Source organism: Pan troglodytes, chromosome 5 (genome assembly GCF_028858775.2).
Source record: "Pan troglodytes isolate AG18354 chromosome 5, NHGRI_mPanTro3-v2.0_pri, whole genome shotgun sequence".
NCBI classification, from domain to species: domain Eukaryota; kingdom Metazoa; phylum Chordata; class Mammalia; order Primates; family Hominidae; genus Pan; species Pan troglodytes.
In genome coordinates this window covers 129271933-129290627 of record NC_072403.2, presented here as the reverse complement: position 1 = coordinate 129290627, position 18695 = coordinate 129271933, and the positions used below count along the sequence as shown (strand labels likewise).

The 18695-nt window shown below is 36.0% G+C and overlaps 1 protein-coding gene across 6 annotated transcripts in view; it reads left to right on the top strand.

Moving 5' to 3' along the window:
• ROS1 (ROS proto-oncogene 1, receptor tyrosine kinase) overlaps positions 1-18695 on the top strand; it is a 139965-nt gene that overhangs the window by 32641 nt on the left and 88629 nt on the right. For all 6 annotated transcript variants that reach the window (XM_016956213.4, XM_016956215.4, XM_009451893.5 and 3 more), the window contains 7 exons: positions 102-199; positions 3578-4074; positions 5433-5645; positions 6421-6531; positions 7559-7737; positions 9909-10100; positions 14252-14352. In XM_016956213.4, the coding sequence (XP_016811702.3) occupies positions 102-199; positions 3578-4074; positions 5433-5645; positions 6421-6531; positions 7559-7737; positions 9909-10100; positions 14252-14352 (1391 nt within the window). The remainder of the gene's footprint in view (positions 1-101; positions 200-3577; positions 4075-5432; positions 5646-6420; positions 6532-7558; positions 7738-9908; positions 10101-14251; positions 14353-18695) is intronic.

Here is an 18695-nt window from a genome sequence, read left to right as displayed (position 1 = left end):
GTACAATTCCAACAGAACAGATACTCAGGGATACTTGTTGGCTGAATTTAATGCTGTATAGACAGATGCTAATCCTACCGGTATATTTTTTATTTTTTTAGGTATGTGTCTGTGATTTAGAGAACTGCTCAAACATCGAGGAAATTACTCCACCCTCTATTAGTGCACCTCAAAAAATTGTGGCTGATTCATACAATGGGTATGTGTTAGCCTTGTAAAGATGAATTCTCTTCCATTGGCAATAAATAATCTTTGAGAAACTTGCTTGCTAATGAAACGTTGTAGTACCAGATGAGCCTATCTATGCATCTTACTTTAGGTGAATTTAATTAAATTCAGGCAAAGTTTTCATTCTGTAGAGCCAGGAAGGAATTTTTTTTCAAACATAAATCAACTCTTATAAAGTAGTTATTTCTCTCTCCTTCACAGCCAAATATGGGAATATGGGAAAGACCTCCTGTCTGGGAGTCAGGGGTTGCATTCTAGTCCTGGATTTGCCACTTCTTTATCATGGGATTGAGTCTCACTTTCCCCCTCAACACTACCTGTGATAAAGCCCCTTCATTCCACCTGTTCCTTTTGCTGAGCCATTCAACTGTAGTTCATTCCTCTGGTTTGGTTCTCACATCTATCAAGAGGTTCTTTAATAAGAAAGCTGCTAGCTTCCACCTTAGAAGACAGGAGCTGATTGGTAACTCTGCCTCCTACCCCCAAATGAAATGGATACATTGTACCGCAGTCTTGCTGTTAAATTGGAGTAGTACCTCAAGCAAGTAATATCATGTCTATGACCATTGATTTATCAATCCATATAGGGAAGGTAATAATACTTACCCAGTTGGGTTATTTTGAAGACAAAATGAGGTTTTTATTGTGCATGTATTTTGTGAACTCCAGATATATATGAATATGAAGGATAAACACATAGAAAGTTATTTTGGAGTTATTATTTTTCAGATATGACCAGATAATAACAGATTAGTAACCAGTAGGCAAAGCCCATGTTTGTAAGATTAAACTTTTTTCTTTCCTGTAGGAATAAAGTTGCTTTCATTTTGAATGAAAAAAAAATACAGCTCATAACATGTTTTTCACAAACAAAACTTTCTTTTAAAAAAGATTGTTCATTATAGATTTTAAAATCAAGCTTTCTATTCCTATTCATTCACAATTTACTAAAGATTTATTTTAACTTCTAGGTTTGAATGAATTACTGAATTATGGAATATTTAATGCTTTGTGATGTAGGACAAGGATTCTCTGGATCTTACTGTTTTCATGTGTAAAGGTCTACGGTCCTATGAAATGTAACTTTGTTGTTGACACTTACACAAAATGACTCATTCTGAGGATAATGAACTTTACCCGCTAATTGATCATTCAAACGCGATCACTGAGGTCTTCAGTGGCTCTTTTTTTCCATCAGGATAAAATGGATTTGTGCTTAGATTTTGCAATGTGACTAGAAATGATAATGATAATTAGTATTTATACTGAATGTGTGTTTCTAAGTGTATTATGTCCAATAATTCATTTAATTTGTATTCAACCCTATGAAATAAGTACTTTTATTATTCCAGTTTTATAGATAAGGAAAGGGAAACACGGGTTGATTCAGTAATTGTCTAAGATTATACAGCTGTTTTGCGATGGAACCAGTGGAACCAGACAGGCCCTGGAACAAGAAATCTTGCTCCAGGTCTTCTAGCTCCAGGGCCTGTCTTCTAACCATCTCTCTATACCATGATAGGAGAATTTCTATAAAAATCAGCATGTAACTTTCAGCAATAGTTTGTGTATAGTAGTCCTAAAGGACATCAGATATGTGAAACAGTGTATTGTCCTGGTATTAGAAATATTTTCCTCTATGCTGTTCTTTTTGCACTGCGAATTGTCTCCTCATTGAGTTCAGACTTACTGTAAAACCTCTGCTTTTCTTCCTACCACCACTTCTCCATCTTCTTCCACCCCAGCTTCTCCTCCTCACTCTGTCCTCCTCTTCCCATGCACCAGATCTCTTCACCTTCTTTCTATTTTTCTTTCTCTTCCTCCCTGCTTCAATATAATAATTGTAATATTTACCACAGATAGTTTTCCTTTTACCTACTCTGAAATTCCTCCAAATTCCATTAACAATTTTGAATTTGGGAAACAAAAGCAGAAAATTAAGAGCCAAGCTGTTTTTGCTTTTTGCCTGCTACAATCCGTCCTCAGGGAAAAGAACATAGCTACATATCTCAAAATGGAGCTTATATCTCAGGATATTATTCTAGCATAGGAGTTTTGAGAAAATTGATCAAGATTTGGAATAGTCATCAAGGGGAATTAGAGCAGAACTAAATAAGGACAAGGAAAATGATTTGACAGTTTTGATGAGAGGTTGGAATGCTGCCAGTCCTTGGGGTTGGGATAAGAATTTATCAAAGTATACTTCTGTTAGCACCTTTCTCCATAATCACGAATTGTAAATTAGCTACATCCACATTAATGGTTTTATATTTTAGTTAAAAGTTTATTTACATATTTCATTGTCAATGAAATATTTTGGCAGTATGTTTTCTTTTTCATTATTAAAATAACCTGCCTCGTTACTGTGAGGTTTGACTTTAAATTAGATGTGCTTCTCTAATTCTTCCGTTGGCTTCTTTCTCCTGATTGCTGGATTTTCCTGCTTCAGTCATGTGTGGGGTATTTCTTTGTGGTTTATAAAATGGTAGCTCTATTGCCTGCATCAATTGTAGATTAAAAAAAATTAGTCCACTGCAAATGCAAAGTAGCCATGCTAGTTATAGCAAAATGATAACTGTACAATTAAAAATGGTTTAAATGTTTTACTTTCTTCCATTTATCACTCAGAATGCATGAGAAAATTTGCTGATAAAATTAGACTTAAGGATGTGTGTTTTTTGGAGAAAAATGTTTGATAGTAAATACCATATTTAGCCATGTGATTTCTATATAGTATGTTTTCCTTTAAAATTTTGAAAGACCCTTCCTGGCCAGGGCTGGTGGCTAATGCCTGTAATCCCAGCACTTTGGGAAGCCAAGGTGTGCAGATCACTTGGGCCCAGGAGTTCAGGACTAGCTTGGGCAACACGGTAATACCCTGTCTCCGCAAAAAATACAAAAATTAGCCAAGCACGGTGGCAAGCCTGTGGACCCAGCTACATGGGATACTGAGGTGTGGGAGGATCACCTGAACCCAGGAGGTTGAGGCTGCAGTGAGCTGTGATTGTGTCACTGAACTCCAGCCTGGGTGACAGAGTAAGACCTTGTCTCAAAAAAATAAAAGACCCTTCCTGTTTTTGAATTTTTTGATTCCTTAAAAAGTCACTTATAATAATTAAGAGACTAAGCATTACAAGTGAGGCTGAAATTTTCTAATGTTCCAACTTGTAACTTAAACGAATAGAGTATATCTTAGGAAATTACCTTTTTGCACCTTGGAAAATCCTGTACTTAGCAACATCAGAGATACATAGTTCTGATTGTGCAACAGAATGAAGCAATTAGCTGAGGAGGTTACTCATCAACCTTTGGACTGAATCTCATGAGGTTTCTTTTGTTCCTGTGTCAGGTATGTCTTTTACCTCCTGAGAGATGGCATTTATAGAGCAGATCTTCCTGTACCATCTGGCCGGTGTGCAGAAGCTGTGCGTATTGTGGAGAGTTGCACGTTAAAGGACTTTGCAATCAAGCCACAAGCCAAGCGAATCATTTACTTCAATGACACTGCCCAAGTCTTCACGTCAACATTTCTGGATGGCTCTGCTTCCCATCTCATCCTACCTCGCATCCCCTTTGCTGATGTGAAAAGTTTTGCTTGTGAAAACAATGACTTTCTTGTCACAGATGGCAAGGTCATTTTCCAACAGGATGCTTTGTCTTTTAATGAGTTCATCGTGGGATGTGACCTGAGTCACATAGAAGAATTTGGGTTTGGTAACTTGGTCATCTTTGGCTCATCCTCCCAGCTGCACCCTCTGCCAGGCCGCCCGCAGGAGCTTTCGGTGCTGTTTGGCTCTCACCAGGCTCTTGTTCAATGGAAGCCTCCTGCCCTTGCCATAGGAGCCAGTGAGTGCTCTGTCCCCAGGGTGGTTACTGCCCTTGCTGGAATAAGAGGAAGGTTTGAACTGCTTGGCGTTTTGATTCAATTTTGAGAGCCCCATTTGGCTATTCAGTCATCAACCAGAAGCAGCTACTTAGCTAAAAAAAAAAGTTTATACATTTGTTCTGCATTTATTAGTTTTACATTAGGAGAATCTCTATACTTCTCATGTATATCCCAATAGAATAATTTGAACATTTATTGAGTGTCTGCTAAGATCCAGACATTGACATTCTAGTCAGAACAAATAGCCAGGGAGATAGAATACTTGGGTTGAGATTTTTTGTGCTGTTGAAAGCTTGCATGAATTTCAGCAATTCCCTAAAACTCTGAACTCGAATCTCCATCTCTGGAGAGAGGTAGTATGTGGGTGGGTAAGCAGGTGGGCTCTGGAGTCAGCCTGCATGGATTCAAATACTTGCCATTTGTTAATAGAATGACCCTGGGAAAGTTACTAAACCACTCTGTGCCTCAGTTTCCACACCTGGAAACAGGAAATATTTATTATATCATTTAATGGAACTGTTGTACAGATAAAATTAAAACACATTAGTAGAGCACTTAGAACAGTATCTAGTGCAGAGGTCAGCAAACTTTTTCTGTAAAGGAAAGACCAGATAGTAAATATTTTTATTTACTTTGTGGGTCAGATGGTCCCTGTCAGCTACTCAATTCTGTCGTTGTAGTGTGAAGACAGTCATAGATAATATGTAAATGAATAAATGTGGCTGTGTTCCATTACAACTTTATTTACAGAAACAGTGGGCCAGGTTTGGCCTGTGAGTGGAGTTTGCCAATCCCTGATCCCCTAGACGATAGTAAGTATTTAGAAAACATTGGCTGTTTTTGCTTTAGAGCAAAGTTAATTATGTCTGTTTGCTGCATATCTCAAAGATGGCTGAAAATGAATAGGTATTTTTTTTTTATTGATTGGGCTTCTTGGAGGAAGGTACTATACAAACAGTGGTAATTACATTAAAGGTTCATCATTAAGCATTTTTTATTAAGAGCCTGATTATATCTGTTAGTGTTGTAGAGAACCCCTCTGACAATTATATGCAGCAAGCATATAGCTTTGACTGAAGGACAGTCCTATTTGTTGGGAATGCTGTCTCCTTCAATGCAGCCAAATGAGCGGCATGAGGAATGAACACTGTCCTAGCCTCATCAACAAATGATCCCTGGTGATTATCGGGGTAGCGGATATTACTGCCCAATTGCTCTCCCATTTGAGATGAGGCTGTAGGTGAATTTATGGAGAATCCTTGGTTTGCCCTTGCAGATGTCATCCTGACCAGTGATATTATTGAACTCTTTGAATTAGGCCCTTCTGCCTGGCAGAACTGGACCTATGAGGTGAAAGTATCCACCCAAGACCCTCCTGAAGTCACTCATATTTTCTTGAACATAAGTGGAACCATGCTGAATGTACCTGAGCTGCAGAGTGCTATGAAATACAAGGTTTCTGTGAGAGCAAGTTCTCCAAAGAGGCCAGGCCCCTGGTCAGAGCCCTCAGTGGGTACTACCCTGGTGCCAGGTGAGAAAATGTTCTGGATTTAGGGAGTGACTCTCACAAAAAGAGGACTAGCTGAGTGTCCTTTAAATTTCCTTGCCTTGGGTTTAAAGAAATGAGAATGAGGGTGTATTGACCTCTTGAGTATGTGTTTGAGTAAACACATATTGAGTACATATTTATTTCCTGAGATTAGGAAAGCAAATAAAGCACTGTGTGATATTTAACTAGTGTTTCTAACCTGCCATTTTACCTTTCCAAGATATTTTTTAAGGAAACACTATAATTGATTCTTTACGGGTTTCTTCTTTCTTATGGTATATTAAGCAGTGGCATTTCTGAACTCTGAGGGTCTTGCTGAGAGAAGTTGAGGGGCTGTGAATTATGCTGAATTCCATCCTCTTGGCTGAAAAGAAATGGAAGGATGACTATACCATTCATATTACTATTGTTAACACAGTCTCTTCTGGATGCTCTGAATGAGACCATGACAAACAGTAGTCAAAGCCCCCTCAAAAAAAATTCTGCAATGATCAAGACACCGTTATAGAGGCAATCTCACCATGCGTTTTTCTTCACATTTCAAAAATTTATGTGAAAATCAGAAAGTATGTTTAATGGGATCATTCTTGTTACACAGATAACAATTACTCATATCCTTTTATAGAACTTTTCAAAGTGTTGACATTCTTTTTATATAGAAAATCATAAGATATAAGGCATAGATATAAGTATATAAGATACCTTTAAAGAGTTTGCTTTCTCTGATGTTTCTTTTAATTTCTTTTTTACTAAACAGCTAGTGAACCACCATTTATCATGGCTGTGAAAGAAGATGGGCTTTGGAGTAAACCATTAAATAGCTTTGGCCCAGGAGAGTTCTTATCCTCTGATATAGGAAATGTGTCAGGTAAACCCCAAGTCCTCTGTTCACTTGAATGACAGATTTCTACTCATAAGACTTCCCACATCATTCAATAAATCAAAAGAATAGGGTATTTTGGTATTTGGTCAATAGTGAAAGGAAAAAATATTGACTGAACTCTACTGCCAGTGATTCTGTTAAGAAAATGTCAGTTCTTAGATAGGAACGCTATTTATTAAGTCACAAAATGTGAGGTTGTTTCTAGTTTTATGCCCACCAGGAAGGCTTTGATATAATGCTGATGTATTAATCTACCAATGCCATCTCACATTAACAGCCTATCTTGTTCCACTAAGACAGTTATACTTAAATAATTTACTATGCATTTGCTATAAGACAGGAGCAGAAACTGCTGCATAGAATTCTAAATAAGGTATAAGGAATAATTGGTTGACGAAGAGGATTATTAAGTAATGAATGGGTAATTTGCCTGGAAGGCGTTAGAAGGAAGAAAAGTCTTCATTCTAGGGTGTTATAACAGTGATCTTGCCTGAAGATGACATCTTCCATAGTTATCTAATTGTTTATTGATTTATTTGGCCATTAAAAGTACAACAGCATTTCTGACCAACATAGGAGCCAAATGTAGGTAATGTGGCACCAATGGAGAGAATGCCACTTTGGCACTGGCTGAGTCTGGGCTTCCTCTTGATGTATCTGTGAGCCCTCAGGCAGAACACATGATCTCACCTTGTCTCAGGTTTACCATCTCAAAAATGAGAATAATTCCTACTTCATAATTTTGTTTTAAGAACTAAATGAGATCTGTAAACTGCCTGGGACAATGTTTGGCAAAGAGGAGATGCTCGATGTGTATCCACTGTTCTCCCTCGTTTCAGGGGTTAAGAGTTTGGGAAACATTATTTAAATATTCTTGACAGATCAAGTTCTAGTGAATATGTGTCAGTGTGTTCTTTAAAATTATGTTGAGGTGCAGATGTGATTTGTTGGCTCATTATGTTTTTGTTGGTATGTATGAAAAATAACTGCTAATCATTCACTTTATTTTGAGACATGGATTGGTATAACAACAGCCTCTACTACAGTGACACAAAAGGAGACGTTTTTGTGTGGCTGCTGAATGGGACGGATATCTCAGAGAATTATCACCTACCCAGCATTGCAGGAGCAGGGGCTTTAGCTTTTGAGTGGCTGGGTCACTTTCTCTACTGGGCTGGAAAGACATATGTGGTGAGTTAAAGCATGGCATTCTGGATGCTCTAGAATGATACTTATCCACTTCAGCGACTTGCACACCAATTTTTTTTTTAAATACCTGTGCACCACTTATGCTATTATTTATTTAATGTTTATCTTTAAATCAAGTCACTTAAACGTTTTTTTTTTCTTTTATTGAGACACAATTTCACCCTGCTGCCCAGGCTGGAGTGCAGTGGCGCCATCTTGGCCTCCGCCTCCCGAGTAGCTGGAATTACAGGCATATGCCACCATGCCTGGCTACTTCTTGCATTTTCAGTGGAGAAGGGGTTTCACCATGTTGGCCAGGCTGGTCTCGAACTCCTGACCTCAAGAGATCTGCCTGCCTCGGCCTCCCAAAGTGCTGGGATTACAGGCATGAGCCACCGCTCCCGGCCTCATCTCACTTTTAAAATATGTTTTTTTGTAAATTAAATTTGTTATCACTATTTGTTGAATTAGTTATTTTTTCCCCAATAATAGTTTAAATAAATACATGAAAATGCTCACCTGAGCGTTGGTTCTTGGCAGGAACATGGCATGCTCCAAAAGCATGATTCAAGGCAACTAAGTGAAGAGACTATTTTCAAAGGTGTGCACAGGGCTAGGGAAAATGAACAAATGATGTTGAGGCATCCTCACGGTTTACAAGTGTGCGAAGACATAAGTCTAGGTGTGAAGAGGCAAGGGGAAGAAGTGGAAGAACCTGGTGAGGGCTGTAGCTGTAGGAGAGGAGCTGATATGGACTGTGACTTTAGGCACAGAAGCTGGCCACTATCAAGATGTATGGTCTGGCAAGGAGCCAGCTAAAGGAATAAGAACCCCAACCCCTCCTTCCTCCTGCCGTCTGATCTGCCAGTGCTTCCATTGGCTGAACCTCCCCAGAAGCCAGACAACAACCCTTCAGCCTAGCAGATAAAGTCCGTAGATGTTGGCCTATGGGGGCACAGAGTAGGGTGGAGAAGGGTGGGGATTAGACCTAGAGGCAAAATAAAGACATCCAGCACACCTGTGGAGTGATATATTTTGAAGAGAAAGATGATGGCTAATGACAAGAACATTGGCCTGACAGATCAAGAAATAAGGTATTGAAATCATTTTAAATCAGGAAAGTACTTGCTGTCCATTCATTTATTTGTCCAGCAATCATTTATCTACTACCAATGCGTTGAAGTCCTTGAAAGAAGGCAAAGTAGGGAATATAAAACAAATAGCCGACATGTCCCTGCTATTTTAAAAACAACTTTGTTGTGATATAATTCACATAACACAAAATTCATTCTTTTATTGTGTAGCATTCAGAGATTTTTTTTAGTGTGTCCATTGATGTGCAGCCATCATCAGTTGTCCCTGCTCTTCTGATGAGATAAAATACATATATAAAATAAAGAAGCATATGAAGCAATGTATTTAGAGACAAAGCAATATGGTACAATCTGAATTCATAAGTGCCAAAGATGTGCAAGCAGAATGAAATTGAGTGGGGTTAGTCAGAAAACACTCCCTCAAATGGGTTAGTTTAAAAATAGTTTTGAAAAAGGAAATGGAAGAGTGGACATAAAAACCAGTTTTAAGTATTTTCTCTATCTCTTATTAAAGTGTTTAACTCCAGGACAAATTGTTTAACTTTAATCCACTTTACCTGTGAAAAAATAGGGAATAGAAATCCTTCATAAGCTTAATGTGAGGATTACAGGAGTTTATATTTTAAAGATAAAAAAGTACAGTGCCTGGCACATTATTGATAATCATGAAATATTAGGGAACTACACTGATAGAGAGGAGCAAGGAGAGATGTCATCATTTATAGGGACATAAACATCTTTTTTCGGGAGTCTAATCAAATATATTCCTATCCAGCAGTGTTCACATTGTCTGGATGTATAATTAGGAAAAGCAGTTATTTTTATGCAAAGTAAATTTATTTCCCTTCTCTTTGGAGGCATGAAAACAGATAAGCCCCATGAGGGCAGGTGCCATGACTGTTTGCTTGTTGCTGTGTTTCCAAGGCTTATTACACTACCCAGCACATAGTGCCAATCACTATTTGTGGTTGAATGAATGAATGGATTAATCAACCAATTTATTAATGATTGCAATAAACTATTAAGAAATAATAATGTCACTTGAAAGCCATTAACTGGCCATACAATTATGTTTTTTAGATACAAAGGCAGTCTGTGTTGACGGGACACACAGACATTGTTACCCACGTGAAGCTATTGGTGAATGACATGGTGGTGGATTCAGTTGGTGGATATATCTACTGGACCACACTCTATTCAGTGGAAAGCACCAGACTAAATGGGGAAAGTTCCCTTGTACTACAGACACAGCCTTGGTTTTCTGGGAAAAAGGTGACAAATTAAAAGATCTGATCATTTAGTAATACTAAATAGCTCTATATTTATGTTAATACTTTCTCTCGCTTATTGTGAGTACTTAAAGCAGACTCCTAAAGGAAATAGTGTTTTGGTAAGATCTTGGTTTAACCAAGTTTTCTGTTATTTGAAAAAAAAAGCCTTATTTGATGGTCACAATTGAAAGCCTTATTTGATGGTGATAAGTGATTATGTAAGTTCAAATGCACTATGGAGATTTTTTTGTTTACTTTATTTTGAGTGAACCCAACTTAAAAGTATTTTAATTTATAACTGTTTTTATAGTCTTAAGGACTTCTGTTGAATATTTTAGAAGCTTTGAATCAGGTGGTGACTAGGCATTTTACTATTTTCAATCAGTTTTGGGCACTGACTGTTTTAAAAACTGTTTCTAAAAACTAGGCAAATGATTTCACTTCTCCATGTTTCTTTCCTTATCTGAAAAATGGGACTGTTAACTATTATTCTACCTCCTAAGTTTTTTTTTTAATAAAGATTATATGAGAGTATTCATGAGGAGTGGGAATAGTTCCAGGTACAAAGTAAATGCTCCGTAGTTAAGCTCATATTATTATTACTCAACCTGCAAATACAGGAATGTTTCTAAAGCAAATGTTACTTTTACTTCCTCAGCTTTTACAAGCAATAACTATTTTTGTTGACTCTGTTTAGCTACCCACTAGGTATCCATCTAAGTTTCTAAATTTTAATTTTTTCTGATCATAATAGTGACATATTTCAACTGTGAAAAACTTGAAAATTGCAGAAATGCATTAAGAATAAATAAATTATTCACACCATTTCTACCTAATATATCCCTTAAGATTTTCTTATTTTAAGTCATTTTTTCTGCAGAGATAAAATATACATAATACAGAATACCAGATGATTTAAAAAATGTATGTATATATATGAACTAATAGTTGAGTCACTTGATCTCCAATTCCAATAACATATATGGGCCATAATTCCTAGGATATTTAAAGAGACCTGATTTGCATTACATGGATTATAACACAGACATTTAAAAGAGATGGAAATTTATGTACCATATCCAAAGATAATCATTCTTGTCAAATAATAAAAAGGTCTCTTAATTCTATTTTGGAGTCACTTGAGTCTGAATACAAAGAAAGCATTTTTTTTTCAAAAAATATAATTGTTAGGGAAAAGCATTTTCATTTTTGTAAAAACATATTGATAATATTATCTCAAGAGTAACTTCTTCTCCACCTCAGGGACTTTGTCAGTAATCTTCCCAGTGTTCTGATATGGTTGTTTGAGTACTCTCACTAGCCAGGATAAAGCTCTGGTGTGACCTTGGGGACTTCCCCATAAATGAGTGAGTCATCTCAGCATGTTTGGGGGAAATTCATCCTTCTTACCCCTCTTTAAATCCCCCCTCCAAACGCTTATACACTGCAGATGGGGATGTAAATTAGTACAACCTCTATGGAAAACAGTGCAGAGATTTCTTAAAGAACTAATAGTATTTCTATCATTCGATCCAGCAATCCCACTACTGGGTATCTCCGCAAAGGAAAAGAAGTTATTATATCAAAAAGACACCTGCACACATATGTTTATGGCAGCACAATTTGCAATTGCAAAGATAGGGAACCAACCTAAGTGCCCATCAACTGATTAGTGGATGGATAAAGAAAATGTGGTATAAATACACCATAGAATACCACTCAGCCATAAAAAAAAGAAGGAAATAATGTCTTTTGCAGCAATTTGGATGGAGCTGGAGGCCATTATTCTAAGTAAAGTAACTCAGGAATGGCAAACCAAATACTATATGTTCTCACTTATAAGTGGGAGCTAAGCCATGGGTATGCAAAAGCATACAGAGTAATATAATAGACTTTGGAGACTCAGAAGGAGGGAGGGTGGAAGTCGGGTGGGAGATAAAAAAACCCTACATATTGGGTACATTTTTACACTACTCAGGTGACTGGTGCACTGAAATCTCAGCCTTTACAGCTGTACAATTCATCCATGTGACCAAAAACTACCTGTACCCCAAAAAGCTATTGAAGTTAAAAATATATATATAATAAAAGCAAAAGAATGGAAATTAACCAAAAAAAAAAAAAAACACTCCTGTGCAAATCCTCTCCCAGGTTGTCAAGTGCTGTTGTTGCTTTTGCAAATCTGTGTTCTTGTTCCATGGTTTGATGTCTAATCTATCTGACTCCCTTAGTGACAGTGGATGTTTTGAAGGCAATGCATTTTGCATCCAGCAAAACTCTTCATCTCTCTCTTGTTCATTGATGTCATGTACAGATTTATTATGCAGTAATAATATATTTTGCAATCAGCCGACATAATGAAATACAGTCAGGCAATTATTTATAGAAAGGCCCAATTACTTGTGTGATAAAAAAAGAATGAACAAAGTAAGAGATTCTTCTAAGGTAAAAAGATACCTTTTGCCACATCTGATGAGCTCAACTCACGCATATGGTACATTTTACCACAGAATTAAAATTTAGCATAAGGGTTTTAGTTTAGATCAGAGAGGTTTATATAAAAGGTATGGAGTACCCTCTGACTGTTTAAATATGAAGCTGCTGACTGCTGTGGAGGAATGGGATGATGACTCAACACCTGAATTTTACTTAGAGTTTGAATAGTTTGTTGTATTCCAGCAAAAAATTGTAGAATCTCCTTTTTAAAATAGATAAAATAGACTTAATTTGTAATGTAGAAACTCTAGTGTATCTCATTGTAAATAACCAAACAAGGTTAACCTGATTTCTCTTTAACTGAAAAAAAAAAAATCAATAGATCTCTCTCAGCATGGAGCAAGGACATGATTCAACTCCTAAAAGGCTGAGAATTGCCAGAATACATTTTTACCTTCTGGAGAATAAGTTGGTTGAATTTTCCTGAAGATAGAAGGCTGTGATTTGTATGACAACCGAAGGGTTTTTGTCGTCATGTACCTTATAACTCTTTCTTTGTAGCAGGGTAACTCTTCAGGAAGAATTTTTCGCTCTTGGATACCTTATTGTAGTCTTTTCACATCTTTCACTGGCTCATCATATTTGTTTAAATGCTGCTGTATCTTGCTGAAGATGTAGTCGTCAACTTTGATTCTATTGGTTATACCTCACAGCCTCTAGGTATGTTACAGGGAGATTGCACTGCTCCGAAATCAGGCTACTGGCAATCTTAGCTTATTTGAAAAATATTTGTAAAGCCAAAGAAAGCAAAAACAGGATCTTTGGATAGTAACTTCTATCTATCTCATGGATTCTATGCCATATCTCATGGATTCTGTGCCATCAGGCCTCATCTAGATGACTGGATGTAAACTTAAGATATACATTGCAGCAAGAAAGCAAAGAGTAGTAAGAAGTGGTTCTCATATGTCATCTGGAAATAGGGCTTTATATACACATTACTATTCAATTTTAACACATAAACATCCTTTGTGTATGATCTTTTTAAAGTGTATGAGAATGTTTTGGGTTGCAATTAATAGAAAATACAATTCAAAATGGTTTAAATCATTGGTGGCACGTTGGAATCACCTGAGAAGTTTTAAAGCATACTGGAGCCTAGGTTCCATCCCCAGAGATCATAATTAATAGAGTGCAGCCTGGGAATTGAGATTTTTAAAAAACTCCACAGATCGTTCTAATATGCAGCTATGTTTGATAACAACAGGTTTAAACAACAACAAAATTCACTAGCTCATGTTGCTAAAGAGGCCAGAGTTAGCACTACCTTTAGGCAAGCTTGACACAGGCTCAACATTTCAGATTCAGTAACTCTGGAGTGTGACTGATAATTTATATTTGTTCCAAGTTTCCAGGTGATGCTGTTGCTGCAGGTCTGAGAATCATACTTTGATAATTACTGGAGCTAAGTATCTAAAAGTGAATAATACACTCCTTGCCTTTTTGTAAAATTTTAGGACACCAGTGTTTATATCCAAATAACATAGTAATAAGCATAATCATATAAGTTGTATAGTCAGAAAAAAGTAAAAATTACTGAATTTATTATTCCAAAGAGGATGTTAAAGAGAAATCTATAGCTTAAGTGTGACCTGTCCACAAAGTTATGCTTCAAACATGTATTTGGTTTATTTTCTTACCTTACTTTCTATTTAGGTAATTGCTCTAACTTTAGACCTCAGTGATGGGCTCCTGTATTGGTTGGTTCAAGACAGTCAATGTATTCACCTGTACACAGCTGTTCTTCGGGGACAGAGGTAAGTAGAGTCCCTCAAAGGCAATTGATTGAGAAGAAAACTTGTCAGTCATAAATGATAATGCATGGAAATTCATTTATTCCTTCAATAAACATTTTCTGGTTATCCACTATGTTGCAGGCATTGGGCTTGTAGGGTAAAGAGGTTTGTAAATAACTAGTTACAGTAGAATATGGTAAGTGCTGTGATGGGGTATGAAGAGAGTACAGTATAGACACTCAGGAGAATGCTGCTTAAGAGCCCAGGAAGTATATGGATAAGCTTTTCTGCTTCTTCACAAAATAGAGTATACATTATGGAGTGAAGGCAGAACTCTTCCTGTGATGTCTTAAATGAAAACTAGAGAGTGAAAGGGACCACATGAATTATCTCCTTGATCTGTGTCCTCAAACTTATCCCCCTGTCCTGATCTTGTTGGTATCTCTACATCTTCCATGTTAGCATTGTCAGATATTTTAAAAATAAGTTTTACACTTTTATTTAAAAAAATTAGGTAAAATATACGTAACGTGAAATATTCAGATCTTAAGTGTTCCATTACATCAGTTTAGACAAATGCATTTTGAGACACAGAACATATCCATCATCACAAAAAATTTCTGTGCCCCTTGCCAATCAATCTGCACCCCTCCAGAAATATGTACTTTTTGTATCTGGCTTCTTTTACTTGGCATACAATCTTTTGCAATATATTCATGTTGTTATGTGTACTAGTTTTTCCTTTTTATTACTGAGTAGTATTCCATTGTGTGAAGATACCACTGTCTGTGTATCCATTCTATGCATGTCTTGATGGACATTTTAATTGCTTCCTGATTATGGTTATTATGCATAAAACTGAATATTTGTATACAAGGCTTTTTGTGGATGTATACTTGGATAAATACCTAGGAGTAGAATTGCTGGGTGATAGGGTAGATAGATGTTTATATTCTTAAGTAATTGCCAAACAGTTTTTCAAAATGTTTGTGCCATTTTACATTCCCATAAAAAATGTATGAAAATTGTGGTTCTTCCGTATCCTCTCAACAGTTGGCTTTGACAATCTTTTTTATATTCACCATTCTTTGGTGTGGGGAGCAGTAAATATTGTGATTTTAACCAGCACTTCCCTGATGAGTATCAATTTTGATCACTTTTTCATTTGTTATCGGCCATTTATATATCTTCTTTTATGATATGCCTGTTCAAGTATTTTTCTCATTTTTAAATGAGTTGTCTTTTCATTATTGGGTTGTTCTGTATATAAGCACTTTGTCAAAATATGTGTTGTGAATATTTTGTCTCAGTGTTTAGTTTATCTGCTTATTTTCTTGGTGGTGTGCTTTGATGAGAAGAATTTCATTTCAATTAAGTCCAATTTATGCATTTTCTATATTCTGTGCTTTCTGTGTTTCCTACAAGAAATCTTAGCCTATCCCAAAGTTGTGAAGATTTTATACTTTATTTTTTCTAGAAGCTTTATCGTTTTAGCTTTCATGATTAGATCTATAATTCATCTTAAATTTATTTTGGGGTATGGTGTGAGATATGAGTTAAAGTTTTCTTTTTTTCCTTTCTATAGGGATATCCAGTTGTTCTAGCGCCATTTGCTGAAGAGATTTTCTCTTTCTTTATTTAGTTGCTTTGGGACCTTTATTGAAAATAATTTGGGCCGGGCATGGTGGCTCACGCCTGTAATCCCAGCACTTTGGGAGGCTGACATGGGTGGATAGCCTAAGGTCAGGAGTTCGAGACCAGCCTGACCAACATGGTGAAACTCCGTCTCTACTAAAAATACAAAAACTAGCTGAGCGTGGTGATGGGCGCCTGTAATCCCAGCTACTCAGAAGGCTGAGGCATGAGAATCAATTGAACCGGGGAGGCAGAGGTTACAGTGAGCTGAGATCGTGCCATTGCACTCCAGCCTGGGCAACAAGAGTGAAACTCTGTCAAAATAATAATAATAATAATAATAATTTGACTGTGTATGTGTAGGTCTATTTCTGGACTCTCTGTTCTGTTCCTTTGATATATTTGTCTACTCTTTTTGCCAGTACTACATTGTCTTGATAACGGTAAATTCAGAGAAAAACTTGAAGACAGGCAAATTCAGTCCTTCTACTTTGCTTTGCTTTTCCAATATTTTTATTTTGGCTATACTTGATCTTTTGCCTTTCCAAATGGATTTTAAAATCATCTCACTAATTTCTAGAATAAATCCTGCTGGAATTTTGAATCTCTTTTCAGTTTAGGGAGAATGAGTATCTTAAAATTTTGAATCTTCCAATCAATGAAAATGGTGTATCTCTCCATTTTTTTAGGTTTTCTTTAATTTCTCTCAGCAGTGTTTTATAGTTTTTAGTGTAGATGTCTAACATATCTTTTATTAGGTTAATGCCTAGGTATCTAATTTTTTTGATGCTTTATATATGTTATTTTTTAAAATTCCATTTTCTAAATGTTCATTACTAGTGTGGGAAAATACAATTGCTTTTTGTATATGACTTTGTATCTTATACATTTTTAAGTTAATTTATATGTCCTAGTAGATTTCTTCTAGAATACTTTAGTAAGAGTTATAGTAGTCTCAAAAATGACTTAGGAAGCATTCTCTCCTCAATTTTCTGAAAGCATTTGTATAGAATTGCTGTTAATTCTTCTTTAGTTTTGATAAAGTCCACAAGCTAATTCATCTGGACCTGGAGTTTTCTTTGTGGAAAATTATTTGATTACAAATTCAGTATCTATTAAGGATATAAGGCTATTTATTTTTATTTTTTCTTGAGCCAGTTTGGTAATTCATGCTTTCAAGAATTTGTCATTTTGCATGAGTTTTCAAATTTTATAATATCCTCTTAATATCATTTTAATGTCTGTAGGGTCTGTCATGATATCCTTTTATACTTCTGCTATTGGTACATTTTTTTCTTCATCACTCCTGCTAAAAGTTTATGAGATTTATTTATCTTTTCAAATAATCTGTTTCTGGCATTATTGATTTTTTTCTGATTGTCCATTTTTGATCTCATTAACTTCTAATCTTATTTTTATTATTTTCCCTTTTCTATTTATTTTAGGCATAATTTTCTGTTCTTTTTCTAGCTTTTTAGATTGAAAAGAAAGGTCATTGTTTTTGTATCATTCCACTCACTGGCATTTAAAACTATGAGTTTCTTTCAAGGTCTATATTAGTTGTATTCAACAAATTTTGGTATGTCTCCAACTATGATTGTAGATTTGCCTATTGTTCTTTTTGGTTAATGTATTTGGGTGCTTTATGTTTAGTATATTGATTATCTATATACTTAATTATATTGCCTTTTTATCATTATAAAATACTCCTATTCATCTATGCTAATATTCTTCATCTTAAAGATTCCTTTGTCTGATATTACTATGGCCACATCAGCTTTCTTTTGCTTAGTGTTTGCATAGTACAGCTATTTCCATTTATTTACTTTTAAACTGTGTTGAGTATTTACATTTATTGTATTGTTTTATTGTTGGTTTTAAATTTTTTATTTTAGTTTAAGGGATACATGTGCAGGTAGGTTCTATAGATAATGTGTCCTGGGGGTTTGGGGTACAGATTGTTACCCAGGTAACAAGCATATTACCCAATAGGTAGGTTTTCTTTTTTAAAAAATTTTATTTAATTCAATAGGTTTTTGGGGAGCAGGTGGTATTTGGTTACATGGATAAGTTCTTTAGTGGTGAATTCTGAAATTTTGGTAAACCCATCACCTGAGTGGTGTACACTGTACCCAGTGTGTAGTCTTTTATCCCTCACCCTCCTCCCACCCTTTACTCCAAATCCCCAAAGTTCATTGCATCATTCTTATGCCTTTGCATCCTCATAGCTTAGCTCCCACTTATGAGTGAGAATGTACTTTTTGGTTTTCCATTCCTGGTTACTTCACTTAGAATAATGGTCTCCAATTCCATCCAGGTTGCTATGAATGCCATTATTTTGTTCTTTTTTATGGCTGAGTAGTATTCCATTATATATACACCACATTTTCTTTATTCAATAATTGATGGGCGTTTGGACTGGTTCCATATTTTTGCAATCACGAATTGTGCTGCTATAAACATGCATGTGCATGTATCTTTTTCATATAATGACTTCTTTTCCTTGGGTGGATACCCAATAGTGGGACTGCTGGATCAAATGGTAGATCTACTTTTAGTTCTTGAAGGAATTTTCACACTGTTTTCCATAGTGGTTGTACTAGTTTACATTCCCATCAGCAGTGTAAGAGTGTTCCCTCTTCACCACATCCATGCCAACATCTATTATTTGAGATGGTTTGTTTTTTTCTTGTTGATTTGTGTGAGTTCCTTGTAGTTTCTGGATATTA